The sequence below is a fragment of the Silurus meridionalis genome, chromosome 9 (genome assembly GCF_014805685.1).
Source record: "Silurus meridionalis isolate SWU-2019-XX chromosome 9, ASM1480568v1, whole genome shotgun sequence".
NCBI lineage: Eukaryota > Metazoa > Chordata > Actinopteri > Siluriformes > Siluridae > Silurus > Silurus meridionalis.
The window spans coordinates 9,226,610-9,243,023 of record NC_060892.1 but is presented as its reverse complement, the minus strand read 5'-3'; the positions used below and the strand labels follow the sequence as shown (position 1 = coordinate 9,243,023).

Genomic DNA, 16,414 nt, shown 5'->3' with positions numbered 1-16,414 from the left:
CGACTAACGTTTAAACGAACCATTTGCTGCATTGTGTAAATACGTTTTTACTTTGTACTTATATTTACCTACATGTAATTACATCTCCCCTGTCCCCTGGTGGTCTAGTGGTTAAGATACAGCGCTCCCACCGCTGCGACCCGGGTTCGATTCCCGGTCAGGGAACCATCCCCAGCCACTCTCAGTGCCGGTCCCAAGCCCGGATAAATTGGGGAGGGTTGCGTTAGGAAGGGCATCCAGCGTAAAAACATGTGCCAAATCAAAACGTGCGGAGGATCCGCTGTGGCGACCCCTAACGGGAGAAGCCGAAAGAAAGTTTTTTAATTACATCTCCCCTTATTAATGAAACCTGAGCCAGTTTGTGATGAGTCGTTCATTAACGATTCGTACTTTTTGAACGAGTCTTTAATTTGACTCAGAAGAACGAGTCGTCTCAAAGAGTGATTCGTTCAGTTTCTACTGGACGCGCATGAGCAAAGCATCTCTGAAGGTAATGTACAGGAAACAGAATTGAGTAGTTCATCTCATGAGTCTTCTAGCCAGAGTCGTTGTCACGTGACACATATACGCTAGAAATGTGATTAAAGGCACGAAATGAATCAATTACACAGAAAAAAAATCGTTCATTTTGATGGATGAGATTAAAAGAACTGTCACTAAAAGATCCAATTTATTTAATTTTATATATAAAACGGTTTACAGAACATAAGAAGGAACAACCATAAGCATGGGGTTCAGGAAATATTAAATGCACCATAGAATTAAAGATATTAGGAGTAAATAAATAAAAAATAGAAATAATCAGTGTCAAAGGTTCAAAGGCAACAGTTCTCCACACAAATGTACAGAAACGTGCACATGCATATACACATTGACAGACTGAATGAATTCAATAAGGAAACTACACAAAAACATCAAAACATGTTTTGTTTTCCTGTTATAAGGGGTGAAAAAAAACTTAAATCATAACATCCTTTTGGAAGAAAAAACAGGGTGTAGCCTTTGTAGTCAAACACTTGTAAATATAATATTTTGCAAGCAGAATAATTAAATTGCAAAAAAAAGTTTTTTCATATTCATTTTTCATATTTTTCATATTGTTTCTCAAAAGGTGAGATACCCAAACAAAATATCATTAAAAAAAAAACTCAAAGTCTTTAAGAATGAAATGTACAAATAAGAGGTGTACATCTTGGCAGAGTTTCAGAATGTTCACAGTACCAGAAAAGATGACAGTTTATGGCTGTAAATTACAAAAAAAAAGTCAAGTTTATTTCTATAGCGCTTTTCACAACATTGTCTCAAAGCAGCTTTACAGAAATCAACAGTCAAGGTGGATGATGTGTATTTATCCCTGATGAGCAGCCTGTGGCAATGAAAAACTCCCTTCCATGTTATGAGGAAGAAACCTTGAGAGGAACCAGACTCAAAAGGGGAACCATCCTCATTTGGGTGACATCAAGAGTTTGATCATAAATCTTTCAACAATACAGAACACTGGAGAGTGAGAACTAACATGAGTACTGGAGTGTGTGATTATAAGTTATGTTCTTTCTACAGTCTTATACAGTCATTAGGGTTATAAAACTAGCTCAACATTTGTGATCACAGCAGATTATTTGTTTCCATTCCCCTCTGTCCTCTACATCTGCCTCTTTCAACCCTGCATGTCTTCCCTCACCACATCCATAACCCTTCTCCTTGGTCTTCCTCTTTTCCTTCTTCCTGGTTACACCCCATGTCCCTCCTTTGCACACCATGAACACTTAATTCATTGCACAATAGGCAGAGCATTTAAGATATGTGCAATACCACTTCTGTACCTTTTGTGCAATGTAACTTATTTGTTTTTCTTATGAAAATGTGCAAAAACACATTCTTTTTTTTTTTAAGTTCATTCTTATTTACCTTTTTTTGTTAGTTGTTGTTAAATGTGCAACTGGAAGCTTCGGTCACCAAAACAAATTCCTTGTAAATGTAAACATACTTGATCCGATCTTCCCATCTTGCACATTTTTTTCTTTCACCACTGTGGGCCGAATAAAAGTTTATCACACCATCAAGTCTATTGCAATACATAGTTATGGACGTTATGAGCGCTAATTAGAGTTTTACATTTAAAAGCTACAGTCCCAGAGAGGCACGACAATAAAGAGAAAGAAAGACTATTATTTCTTCTAAAAAGGGAGAGAATGCAGTCAGGTAAGGAAATGAAGGCATGTCCTGCACTCTAACACAAATTAAGCTAAACAAACCGCACATAAACAAAACTTATTACCGTTGGTGCAAATCAGTCAACGCTGCTACCACTTCCGGCGGAAGTTATATCGATAATCGTTTTTTACAACAGCGCCGCCAGGAAACACGTGGACACGTCATAGCATTTTCAGTATAGAAGTGGGCGGGGTTTATACACTCAGTAGTTAGGTAGTTGTGCTACTTAACGCTTGTCTTTTATTGTGGACAAGCTAAGACATTTATTTATTGGTATTTTTCCAATATACAGTGCAGCACACAGTGGAACAAAACAACGTTTCCACAGGACCAAGGTGCTACATCAGACAACATAAATTAACAAAAGGTATAAGCAATTTCACATAGATTTTCAGTGTATCGATATTTACTACAAAACAGTTTTAAATAAGGTCACTTTTCAATTCGTACATGCATAGGATAAACTAATAGTAATATTTATAAACATAAACCATGTACCCACATGCCCACACGTTCGTTCATGCGTTCCCATGGTTACATAAAAAGGCAACTTCCTGTGTCAAATTAAAACCTTCTGTTTTAGTTTCTCTTCGATTTTCTTTCCCATGTATTCACGAAGAAAATGAAAAGAAAGAAAAACATTTGGTTCTGAGTATATATATATATATATATATATATATATATATATATATATATATATATATATATATATATATATATATATGTACATAATAATACAATTAATTTCTCAATTTCTCTTTCTAAAAGGAAAGTTACACAGAGCTTCCAGGCACATAAAACATATTTATCTACTTCATTGTAAACCTGGTTTAGTTATATTATTTGCAACTTATCTTTATTTTATATTTTTTTATTTTATATGTTTGTAGGTAGCTCAAAACGGAATTTGTTAATAACAGTGGTCTTATAAGATATTGAAGGAACGCTGTATAATAGAAAAATGAAGTGTGGGATAAAAATATGTATATTTGAATGTGCTGTTTTATACACAACATGAAAAATTTGAATACTAAACTGTTCCCATTTTATTAATGACTTCAAATTGTATGTAAATCTCTTGGAAGAAACAAAAAAACTGAAATTTGTGTAAAAAAAAAAAAAAAATTATGTAACTTATTTTTAATGTATTTTTTTTTCCTGGAAGTAAGTGTACATTTGACATGAGTATGTAATACCTCTTCTTCTTTTGGCATTAAAAATAAATAAATAAATAAATAAATAAAGGAACGCTGTATTTCCGGGAGTGGGCGTTCCCTGCTACCGCCAATTAGGAATGAGTGGGCGTGGTTTGATCAGCCCCCCTCCAAAAAAAAATTTATATTCTAAAAAGGGAGCGAATGCAGTCCGGTAAGGAAATGAAATATGTTCAGTTTAGAAGTGGGCGGGGTTTATACAGTCAGTAGTTAGGTAGTTGTGCTACTTAACACTTTTATTGTGAAAAAAAAAAAAAACTTCCGCTGTTTGAGAATAATGAAAAATATAACTGTATATTATTTTACAAAAAAAAAAAAAAGATGGTTGATAAATAAAGGAATACATGACATAAGAATTTTTAAAGCAATACAGGTTTGTGAAACGTAGTTATTTGTGTTAAACCGTGTAGCAGAAACGATATATTAATTATGCAAATTCGATTAATTGAAATAAAAAATAAAAAAGTTCATTGATAAAGCTCTGATTGTATTACATCACCGGACAGATGACAGCGAGGGAAGGAGTGACGTCACGTTGGGGGATGGAGAGTGACGAAAATAACAAACAGGCAGCTCCAGGGTGTGGGGGGTTGATGGCTGAAGGACGAGCTTCGGCTCCGACTGCGTTTATTTAACTTTTTTTTTCTTCTGTCGCCAGATTATTATTATTATTATTATTATTATTATTATTACCTGCCTGTTGACGCTGAAGAGTGAAAGTTATAAGTGCTGCCATTTCGGCGACCATAGCTGTAAAATCAGGGAAGGGTAAGTTTCTTTTTCTTTCTTTTCTTTCAGAGTTAACAGCCAACTAGCCATCGACGCTAACTAACCAAGTTATCTTCTGGTCTCTTGGAGAGAAAACACGAGATTAAGCTTTCAGACTCGGTTTAAAGTCCTTTAAGTCTCTATCATTAGATGATAAACAGCAACCAGCCCTGATCCATGTGCTGTTAGTGAACAGGAAAACAACTCGTCAGCTCACATCGAGCTTGTTGCTTGAATATTTACTTTTTGTGTTGTCTTTTCCTCAAACCTGTTTCGGCTTTTCTTACTAATCCGGATAGGGTTGTGAAAAGGGGAAACATTTTTAAAGCACATTGAAAACGACCACCTGGTTGGATCATTGAGGAGAAACAAATTGTGCTTTCATAACTCTTACACTTTTCGGATGTAAACTTGGATTATGTCCAGATTAGGATCATCAAATCAGGATTTCAAACATAATAACACAAGAATGAGACTTTCATCTGCACTTCCTGTTTTATTGTTATACCAGTTTTAGATACTTACATTCGAGGAGTTGATGATCGTAAGGAATAAATTAGAATTAATCTTGATTATAGGTTTGGGAACAGAAACTGATCCCACTTTTCTTAGGAAGTTGAGGAATGGTTATGATAACGACACGCCTGGAGGATGAAGGGGTGAGAGCCTTGCTTAAGGGCCCAACAATGGCACCATGGTGGTGCTGGGTCTTGAATCCTGCTGGGGCAAACGCTGGGTATGGGCTCCAAAGCCATCCATTTTTATGGCTAGTTGATTTGGCAAATGAAAGGTCCAACGTTATATGTTTAGTATTCACTATTAGGGCTTTTATCAATGGACGTTGTCTTAAAGCAGGTTACAGAGATAAAGTGATTATAAAGTTGTATGAAAAAAGTGCATCAGTTTAGTGCTTATAATTTCGCTCCTTATAAGTTTAAGTTCCCTAACAAGTGAGTCTGCGGGAAGGAAAAACTCTCTGAAACTGATGAAAACTTAAGGGGAACCAGCCTTAATCTCTCATCTGAGTGACACGAATGTGATTCATTTTGTTTTGTTTGTGTTGAAAATGATACAGTTCATTGCCCTAAAACTTTAGTGTATTATAGCTGCTGTGAGTCAGTCACGGTTCACATTGTACAGGCTGTTATTTCACCTGTTGGACATTTGTAGACAGAACAGTCCAGACCTGCTCTGCCTATACGTTGTTCTGCATTAATACACCCAGCACATGTTTCTAGTCAGTTGAGTATAAGAGGTAAAGGGCATGGTAGCACAGGATTGTGATTGGACAACACTATCGGATCTTTAAAGATTAGACTATTAACTATTGGTACAGAGTTATGAGTATAAATTCTGTCATAATGGTGGTATTATGTTCTAATTATCCATCTGTCCATCTAATAGACCGTCTGAACATCCATCCATCCATCTATCCATCCATCCATCCATCCATCTATTCATCGTATCTGTTCAGCCATCTGTCAATCCCTCTGTCTAGATCATATTTACTTGCACATCAAACCACATGTTTTACCTGTTAGGCTGTCTATCCATTTCTCCCATCATCTCTCCTCTTGCTGGCCATCTATTTGACAATCCATCCAACTGAGCTTCTGTCTATCCATCGAATCATCTCAGCATCTGACCACCACCTGGACCAGTTATCCACCCATCTAGCACTCTATCTATCTGACTACCCAACCATCTGCCCATTCATCCATCAAGCTATCCAAAACAGCAATCTAGTAAGCACCAGTAGTTTTCCTAAGCATTTGTCTTGTTTTCTCAGCACTGTAGCGTGTAAGCACTCAGTTTGTCTGCTGCACATGGTTATCCATTACTTAGCCTGTGGTCCAGGAGCTTGTTGTTATGGGTTGTAATCCGTGTTAAACACTCCACTGTGTGTATGTGCCAAGACGTGTCTCTTTCCCAAGCCAGTCACAGGACTGCCCATGTGAGAATTTGTAAATGAGTTATATAGTATATGATCCATAGGGCCAGACTAGTGCTTGAAGGGCTTTGATGCTTGCTAGGTATGTAAAAGGCTTAAATATATCTAAATAAATATATCAGTGTGGATTGTGTTAAGGCTGTAAATTGGTTTTAACTTTGACCAAACTGCACGAGACTCGCTTACAAGGCTCACGTACAAGTTATATGGATGAGCTTTAAGCTGTCTTTAACACCCTCAGATATGTAGCCATGTTTGCAAATGACTTTTTATATGCTCTCTCGTTTTTCAGCTCATAATAAATTAACCCAAATGATTATGCAATTTCTAGCTCCTTTGCTAGACATGTTCTACTGCTAATCCATCTGTTCCAAACAATAAGTACCTGAGAGGAGAAGTTGTTTTGCTAATGTGTTAACCCGTTTCTACCAGTAGTCCAGTTCTGATTCGAGTTTGCTGTCGTGTTAATATATCACCATTTAACCAGAGCGAGTCTGTAGTACACGTGCCTTCACGCTTTAGCCATAATTTGTCTATCGTGTTTGTAGTCTAGGGTACATTAGCACATTGAGTGTGACTATGGCAGCTAAACACATGCCTCTGGCTTCTCTGTGTCCACAGAGAAGCCAGAGTTACAAGAATCTTTAGAGATTTAATCCTACTGTTGAAACCAATCCAGCAATCACAAGAAGGTTCTTGTAAAGAGTTCTGCGTAATCATGCTTACAGCATGGAAATAATAATTTGCTTGCTGTTTCCAGTGGTGAAACTGTTTTGCTCTTTGCAGTGTAGCTTTGATTCCCTGAACACCCTGAACAAGACTAAGAGAAAGTAGACCTCTAAGCAGCCCGGCAGATTTTCTCTATTACAAATTTAACAATTAACAAAAGTTTTTAGCTATAGGTTTTCCTTGTGTTGATATTACACTGATGTAGTTGTAGGGCTTTTATCTCGAAGAACCATGTGGTTTTCCAAATTTCTCCTTAAAATCTGCCTTTAGAATCTATATAACTGGGACGATAATCAAATATGGCTCGAAGTATTGGTTATAGACTTGTCCTGATGGTGAATGTTTGCCTGATGACTAATTGTCATACAAATAATTGCTATTTCTAAATGCCAGGCATAAAAATAAACGACTTTTTGTTCTTTGCATTGATTTTATTTTGACATTATTTATCAAACATTTTGGCAGGGAGCTGGGATGTTCTCACTTTTCATAGGAACGGTATTATTCAAGTCTGGATAGCACATTTGTTTTCTTGTGTTTTGTTTAAATCTGGCGGCAAGGTAATGCTGCTTTCCCCTCAAAGCTCAAGGGTCCCTGGTGTAATGTTAAGTTCTTGTTGGTGTCTGTATCGAGTTTCCTTGCATGTTCGCTTTGTATTTGACGTCAGTTAAATACAGGCAGTTAAAAGCCCAAGGGCAACTCTTAATGATTTTACGACCACCATATTTTACTGATGGAATGGTGTTCTAACAGATGTGGTGTTGGGTTTCTGTGAAATACCAAAAAGTGGTAGCTCATTGGTAGCTCTGGGTACTGATCGGAAGGTCGGGGCCCCAGCACTGCCAAGCTGCCCCCTGTTCGGGCCATCAACCCTCTCGGTATCACAGCTGACCTTGGCCCTTACCCCAACTTCCAAACAAACTGGGATATGTGAAGAAAGTAAAAGGCTTTCTATTATGACTCAGAACTATTTTCATGTCACATGGAAATCGCAAGCCTCCTTTTGAGGAAAATTCAAATGGGCTTTCAGATGTCTTGCAAAATAAGAAATTTCACATGAACATGAATGGTGTGTTTATGGCCTAATCACAGCTGGATGTAACTGTAGCATAACTTTTCCAAAACCTCAGGTCTGTTGAATGTTGGGTTATGGTTGTAAACAGGCGCACCTATGGCTCTCTCCAGCTCTTTTAGAATTGCCTGTGACCTTTTTTGTAAATAAACCCTGTACAGTTGAGATCTATAGTAATATATTCTTTCCCCAAGCAATCAGCCTCATTAACAACTGACTGTAATTATATCCCCTGCTTCATATTTATAAGTACTGCACAGAACCCAGTCATCACATCCTCCGTATAGGTTACACACATTATGGCTGCTATATATTGTACAGTTCTATAGTAAACTCTTTATCGTACCTGACGCACAATACTGTCATTTGCACTACCATGCACTCACACTTTATGTACATCACTGATCTGTCATATACTCTGTATCCCTATTTAATACTTATACTGTCTATATTGTCTCACATTGTCTGTATTGTCTTGTCTGTTTTGTCTTGTTTAGTCTAAGCTGAATGTATAGTTTTTATTTATGTCTGTACTTTGAGAGTACGTAACTAACAGCGGGAATCAAATTCCTTGTGTGTGTCAACACACTTGGCCAATAAACCTGATTCTGATTCAGAATCAGGTTTCTGAATCAGAAACCCGCTTTGTTATTATTAAATAAATTTAATTTATTAGTGTCTGAAGTTACAGACTTCATTAGTTGTTCCATTTGGTTTCCATTTCTGATAAATATGAAGTCATTAATATTATCAATTTACAAATAATTCACAGATTTTCTCACTGCCTATTTCACAACTTTGTAAAACCAATTAGACTGATGTTCTGTCTGCTTTCGTCTTTCAGGAGAGACATGGCTCAGGAGACAAATCCAACCCAGGGGCCCCTGCTGTGCGCCACTGGCTGTGGTTTCTATGGAAACCCACGTACCAATGGCATGTGCTCCATCTGCTACAAAGACTTCCTGCAGAGGCAAAATACCAACGGCAGGGTCACAGAGACAGGTGAGACCCATGTGGTGTAACCTCAGGTGACACCACAAAAAAACACAACATACCTTCAATATGCCACAACATGATTTCGGTACGTAGTTATTTTTTTATTTAAAATTTTTTTGTTAGTAAACCGATAATCAGAATCTACATCTAAAGAAACAAGAACACCTTAGAATTTAGTAGAACCTCATTAACTTGAAGTAGACGTTTTCTTTAAGAGTTTAGCAATCTCTCTCATCATACTAGAGAAATTTCAACCCACTTTGCGATAACATTGCTTTAGTTCATTGATCATCATTTTTGCAAACGTCTCTGGAGATCCCATCACAGCATCTCAACGGGGTTGCCCTTTGACTTGGCCATATCTTATTTTTTTTATTTCTTGGCATCACCTGTTGAAATTTTGGTCTAGCAGATGATCTAATATTTCTCTTTAAGAATGAATCAATCATTGCTTCAGTGACTGAAGTTTTTTTCCAGGCCATTTGACTGCAAAGCACGCTCAAACTCTTGACATTTGGTATGGGATGTTTGTGGTGAAACATCATATTTGGTTTTGTCCCAACCGTCCAAAGGATATTGTTTCAGGACTTTTGTGGTTTGTTCAGATTCAATTTGGTCAGACTGCCATATTTGTTTTGTTTTTTTGATAGAAGGGGCTCTTATCCAGCCTTCCTTGAAAGCCATATGCAAGTTTTTTTGTGGTTGTACTGCCATGAACAAAAACACTTCATATACTTGCAGTAGGCCTGTTTGCACAAGAATGTAGGATTTGAGTTTTTCTTTATATCTGCGATCAAGATTAGAAACTGTCTTTAAACCTTTCTATTTGTAAATAATCATTCACTTAGTAAAATGTTGAGTTCAGTTTTTTGGAGATGGCCTTATAACCCTTCCCAGATTGATAAGCAGCAACAGTTGCTTCTCTAAGGTCATGACTGTTCTTTTTTCTCAGCATGATGTAGACACACACCTGTGCACTCCAGAACTCCAAACCACTAAAAGTTCTACTTTTATAGACGAAGTCAGACTTTTTAGCAATTAACCAATCTTTAATCTTTAACCAATTAATAACACCTAGCAACTAAATTCTCACTAAATTATGGTTGTAGAAAAGTTTACTTATTTTTCCCCCCATATTTGTTTTCTTAATGTTGGTTAACTTTTGGGAGAAGAAATATTACTATCGGCTGTGTTTTTTTTAAATATTCTGCTCTTGTTGCTACCTAAGGTTATAAACTGATTGTTTATAGAGGTTAGTGAGAACCACACAAGTTATTTAGTTCCTCTACTTTCTTTTTCCCCACAAGAGTATATTTTAACTTGATTCCACCAAAGTACAAACAATGCACTTTAAACCATTTCTTAACAGCATATAAAATGAAGTGGGTACCAAACAATAAAGCTTGTTTTCTTTGGTTGGTATCGTCCAGTGTTAGGTCTCACAGCTGACCTGCTACGTGCTGTCTCCAAATGTGTTAACATTGAATGTCTAATTTTTTATTTTTTTTTGTCTTTAGTGTCATCCAGCCTGAGCAGTTTAGACCATTCTCTGTCAGAGTCGTCCTCTACAGGTACTCCGGAAGAAATCACACAAAAGGATGAAGCTTCAGGAGCTCCAGTCCAGGCAGATCCGAAAACACAAGATGAAACCGGTACAATCCCCTTTCTCTCTTCACTTATTTTTCGACATGAGAACCTGTTCCCGAGAACATTTCCATGTTTACAAGAGGCTGGCGCACACTTACACACACGGGTTGTTGCGAGAAAGAGAGAGTGGGAATGATTCAGCCGGCCTCCATTAAAATGCCGAGCTGTTTCCTGTAACCTTTCTCACACTCAATCTGCTCTTCTGTTTGTTTGCCTTTGTTTGAGTTGAGGACACTACAACACATGCACAAAGTCCATTGGCAAGCCTCAGAATCCCTGTTTTATCTCTCTGATACAATTTCCCAGAATCGTTGGTCCTATTCACGGCAAGCATGCACCCATTCAAAACAGTATATGATATCATGCAAAAGATACGGGGTGATTTTGACTGAATGAATCTTGCCATCATTTGTATTGCTGAAATCTATCGATCTATCTCGGACACGGCAATGTTTGTCAGTTCCAGCGAAAGAAGAGTCTTATTGCCAGTTTTTAAATAGGTTTTGTACTGTTATCTAGAGTTTCTGTGGTAAAATCAGTATCAACTGCACATTAGGACGTTCCACGTTCCATTAGGTTTTTCCACGTACAAATCAGAATTAGAAATGAACCTATTTAAACTCTGTCTCACGTTACCATGACTCACACCCTCCCTGAAATAGGATTACAGTTTTGAAGAATAGATGTTAACTCTGAATAGATTTCACCCAATTATTGAAGCTATTAAGTTTCTCAGACTCTCATGTAGAGGGTCAACTTGCTTTCGCATCAATATTTATTATGACTGTTCAGATATTCCAGGGCTGCACAATAGTGGATTAAAATGATAATCTCGAATTATGTTGCTCAATATTAAAGTCTCTGTTATTTCTCATTTGGTAAGATAGTATAATAAGTGTACTGCTTTATAAATTCTTAGCAAAAACTGACATTTAATATCTTTTTTTTTTTTTTAAATATATTGTTTTGTTGTATCAGTTGCACTATTCATTAACCGTGAAGAAACATTGTGCATGGATAATATGTCTCACCTCTGACTGTTTCTTATCTTGTCCTCAGCCTCAGGATCAGACTTATCTATAGAGCCAGCCACCCCTGAGCCAGACAAGTTAAAACCCAAAAGGAACCGCTGCTTCACTTGTCGCAAGAAAGTGGGCCTGACTGGTAAGAGACATGTAGCAATTTGCTGAAATTGGCAAAGTGCCTCTTTTGTTTCTAAATCAATATTTGGAACTTATGTTGTATCCATCTCTTAGTTTTCTCTTTGAAACATTTATAAAAGCTTAAATTAAAATAGTGCACTGCACACATACACGTGGGTTATTTTAAAAATACCATGAAGGTTTGCCAGCATTAACACATTTGACAGAATAAAACAGGATATAACCATTAGTTTTTGTTAGTTTTCTGTACGGGTCACCAGATCTAAAATTCTGCCTGCTCTAAATCATACACAGAGAAAAAAATTGCTTTAATTTGTTTCAATTAATTATAACATAGTTATTAAAGAGCGTGTGCATGTACATTTAAGCAACTATTTTAGTAAATCTTCTGAAGGGGCAATACTATAGAAATGAAACTTGGAGATATTTTTGAGAAGTCAATGTGCAGCTTATATAGCAGTATAGATTTACTGTCCTCTAAAGGCAACTCAACATACAGCTATTATTGTCTAAATAGCATTATTGTCCCTTAAGAACATATAATAAAATGGTTGCTTAAATGTGAGTGGTGTACTCACTTTTGGGAGTTACTGCATATACAGTAAATTATTAAATATACACACACGTGTGAATGCATTCTTTTTTACATACGGAACATAGTTAAAATTTGAGTTCCCTTCAGGAATGTATTAAGTGGCGGACCGTGATTTGGTTTGTCTCTGCCTCACACTTTGAGTGCATTTTTTTATTATTAATATTATCAAATACACAACAGTGCCAGGAGTATGAAAAATAAAACTAGAGTTAGCATGAAAATTTAAAATTTTTCTTTTTATAAAATATATTTATAAATATTTTATAAAAAAAATATTTTATTTATTTATTTATTTATTTTTCTTTATATATTATTTAACCAAGCAATAACTTTTTTTTTCATTGTTTTAAAAATGTAAACTGTTCAAATGTTAATAATGATAAACTGCGTTAATAAAAAATGACAAGCAATATTATGTTTTGCATTTCTTCCCCCCCGCGTACCATACCGAATTTGAACCGAATTGCCACCCAAAAACCGAGGTCCGTACCAAACTGTGAATTTTGGATATATATATATATATATATATATATATATATATATATATATATATATATATATATACAGTACAGACCAAAAGTTTATATATATTATATATACAGTACAGACCAAAAGTTTGGACACACCTGCTATTTCAAAGAGTTTTCTTTATTTTCATGACTATGAAAATTGTAGAGTCACACTGAAGGCATCAAAACTATGAATTAACACGTGGAATTATATACATAACAAAAAAGTGAACTGAAAATATGTCATATTGTAGGTTCTTCAAAGTAGGCATCAAGAGAATGCCAAGAGTGTGCAAAGCAGTAATCTAAGCAAAAGGTGGCTACTTTGACTTCAGTGTGACTCTACAATTTTCATAGTCATGAAAATAAAGAAAACTCTTTGAATGAGAAGGTGTGTCCAAACTTTTGGTCTGTACTCTGTGTATATATATATATATATATAATATAATATATACACATACACACACACACACACACACACACACACGTGTATATACACACACACACATGTACTTGGGACACTGAGTAAAATGTAAATTAAAGACAGAATGCAATAATTTGCAAATCTCATAAACCGGTATTTTATAAACTGAGGAAAATTACCATTTAAAGGGAAAGAAGAAGGTAATTTTTAAATTGATAGCTACAACACAGCTCAAAAAAGTTAGGACGAGGCAACAAAAATCTGGATAGGGTAAGTGCTATTAAAATGAAACAGTTAAAAAATATTTTGGTTAATTGAAAACAGGTCAGAAAGGTGATTGGGTATAAATAGTGTATTCTAGATGCAGTACCTCTCAGAATCAAGGATAGCAAGAACTTCCCAAGTCTATGAATTACTGTGTCTACAAAAAACTATTTCAGAATAATGTTCCTCAACATAAAATTTAAAACATAAAAATCAGTTGAATATCTCATCATTTACAGTACAAAATATCATCAAAAGTTTTAAGGAATCAGGAGAAATCTCTTTTGATTATTCAATGTTGTGAAGAAGGGCACCCAAGAAAGTCCAGAAAGTGCCAGGACTGTCTCCTAAAGCTGATTCAACTGTGGGATCAAACCAGCACCACCAGTGCAGCTTAGGAATGGCAGCAGGCAGGTGCGAGTGCATCTGCACGCACAGTGATCTGAAGAATTTTGAAGGATGGTGTGGTGTTAATAAGGCCAGCAAAGAAGCCAATTCTCTCCAGGAAAAAACATCAGGGAGAGACTGATAATATGCAAAAGGTACAGGGATTGGACAGGGGGAAAAGTCATTTTATCTGATGAATCCCCTCTCCGATTGTTTGGTGCATCTTGAATAAAGCTTGTCCGGAGAAGGTGAGCGCTACCCTCAGTCCTGAGACCATTCATGTGTGGGGATGCTTCTCAGCCAATGAAGTGGGCTCACTTACAATTTTGCCTGAGAACAAAGCCATGAATAAAGAATGGTACAAAAACATCCTCAGAGAGCAACTTCTCCCAACCATCCAAGAACAGTTGGGTAAAAAACAATGCCTTTTTTGGCATGATGGAAAGCACCTTGCCATAAGGTGGTTTGTGGACAAAACATAGACATTTTGGGTCCATGGTCAGAAAACTCCCCAGACCTTAATCCCATTAAGAACTTGTTAATCCTCAAGAGGCGGGTGGACAAACAAAAACCCACAAATTTTAACTCTTAAGAATTGATTTTGCAAGAATTGGCTGCGTTAAGTTGATGCCAGGGTGAACTGCAGAGGTCTTGAAAAACGCTGCAAATATCGACTCTTTGCATAAACTGAATGTAGTTGTCAGTAACAGCAATTAACACTTGTGAAATGCTTGTAATTATACTTTAATATACCATATTAACATCTGACATACACATAACTATTTCTTTGAAATAACGTTTACCACTGTGTATGGCCAGGGCCAAAGGACCAATGTAATTTCTATATATATATATATATATATATATATATAGAGAGAGAGAGAATATATATATATATAGAGAGAGAGAGAGAGAGAGAGAGAGAGAGAGAGAGAGAGAGAGAGAGAGAATATATAGAAATTACATTCTTTTTTTATTTACATTTTGCACAGTGTCCCGAAGGTTTTTTTCGGAATTGGGGTTGTATTTTGCTAATAGCTATTAAACAACATGTATATTCAGTGATTTTGAATGCATGTCTTCTAGCCAGTCAGAATCAAGGCCTCAGCCAGACCATTATATAAAAGAGAATTATACATTATTTTATAATTTTTCTGTATGCTAGTTTGATTATACAATCTGCATACCAAAAGTGTTTATAATTAGTATAACCACATTGGGACATTTCACTCTTTATATCATTTTGTTTGTGTGTTTGCTACTTCTATTAACGGTCCCACTGAATCCATGAGTTTAATCATGTTATCGACATCATCATGACACAAATCTTGTGAATATAAATTCCATCTTAATATGAAAATATAACCGTTCATCATCTTATAATGAAGAGGAGGAAGAGATGCTGATTTGATCAGACACACCTTCAGGAATGTACAAATCATTATACCAGGTTAGGAGAGTCTTTTACTTTAGAGGATTGAGGATTTATGTAATAAGCAAAGTATTTGGATATATTGTGACTGAAATGTTGGTTACATTCATTTCTATGTTTTATAAAACAATGTCACACTCACAATCCTGCTGTTATATAGAGTATGAGCTCCTATAGATTTGCACATCTGGCCAAATTACAGCCATGCTGGTGTGTGATTACTCATAATTAATAGTATAAAAGTTACAGATTTCTCCTTCAAAAACATTTGAATTTAGCATTGAATTGTAAATCCCACGAATGCTAAAGAGCCACAGTTGGGTTTCTGAGTGATGCGACTAGCGCTCGCATATACTGTCCATTTGGGAGTCTTACAAGTCTGTTAATCAAAGCATCTGCTCATTCCTGTGCCTCTGTATATTGCAGGTTTCGACTGTCGCTGTGGAAACGTGTTTTGTGGCGTTCACCGATACACAGACGTCCATAACTGCAACTTCAACTATAAAGCCGACGCTGCTGAGAAAATCAGAAAAGAAAACCCCGTCATCGTCGGCGAAAAAGTGGCAAAGATCTGAGCCGGGGCTCATGGACAATCCCTAGTCCTTTTCCCTAGCCACCATTTCCCCCATTTTTCCCCTCTCTATCCCACATTGCACAGTGGACCTCTGAACAATACCAGCACAGACCCTTGAATCATGAATAATACACCCCAGACAGAAGTAAACTTTATTCTTTTAGCAAGTATATGTTTTCCCTTTGAATTTATTTCTATCGTTATTTTTGTGTGTGTGTGAATGTGTTACAGAAAATCTAGATTTATACAATTGTATTATTATTATTTTAATTTTAATGACTAACAGGGCTACGGTAAAACTACTTGAGCGGGCAGGTCTTTTCTCAAGTCTATAAACGAAAGGTCATGTGCATGTTAAACAAGCAAAGAATATTTTTCTTTACCTAAAGAGTTTAAACGAGAGCGCAGCATTTAGGTTTTCATTAATGGCTTAAAGCATGCAAGGAACCATTTTATCGGCTGGCTTTGCCCTCAA

General features: G+C 36.3%; 1 protein-coding gene and 1 non-coding gene across 6 annotated transcripts; both read left to right on the top strand.

The window, feature by feature from the left end:
• The first annotated feature begins 92 nt into the window (after positions 1-92).
• On the top strand, positions 93-165 carry trnag-ccc. The gene has a single exon. It is a non-coding gene; the product is annotated as a tRNA-Gly (tRNA).
• Positions 166-2,401: 2,236 nt separating this feature from the next.
• zfand6 (zinc finger, AN1-type domain 6) lies at positions 2,402-16,109 on the top strand. Of its 5 annotated transcripts, none has more exons than XM_046857638.1 (6): positions 2,402-2,581; positions 5,738-5,941; positions 8,793-8,950; positions 10,462-10,596; positions 11,651-11,755; positions 15,792-16,109. In XM_046857638.1, the coding sequence occupies exons 3-6, from the start codon at positions 8,800-8,802 to the stop codon at positions 15,938-15,940; spliced, it is 540 nt and encodes a 179-aa protein (XP_046713594.1). In that variant the 5' UTR covers positions 2,402-2,581; positions 5,738-5,941; positions 8,793-8,799; the 3' UTR covers positions 15,941-16,109. The 5 variants fall into 5 exon arrangements, with proteins under 5 accessions (XP_046713594.1, XP_046713593.1, XP_046713595.1 ...); XM_046857637.1 differs by having other exon boundaries at positions 5,601-5,941; XM_046857636.1 differs by lacking the exon at positions 2,402-2,581 and adding an exon at positions 3,988-4,196 and having other exon boundaries at positions 5,601-5,941.
• The last annotated feature ends 305 nt before the right edge of the window (positions 16,110-16,414 follow it).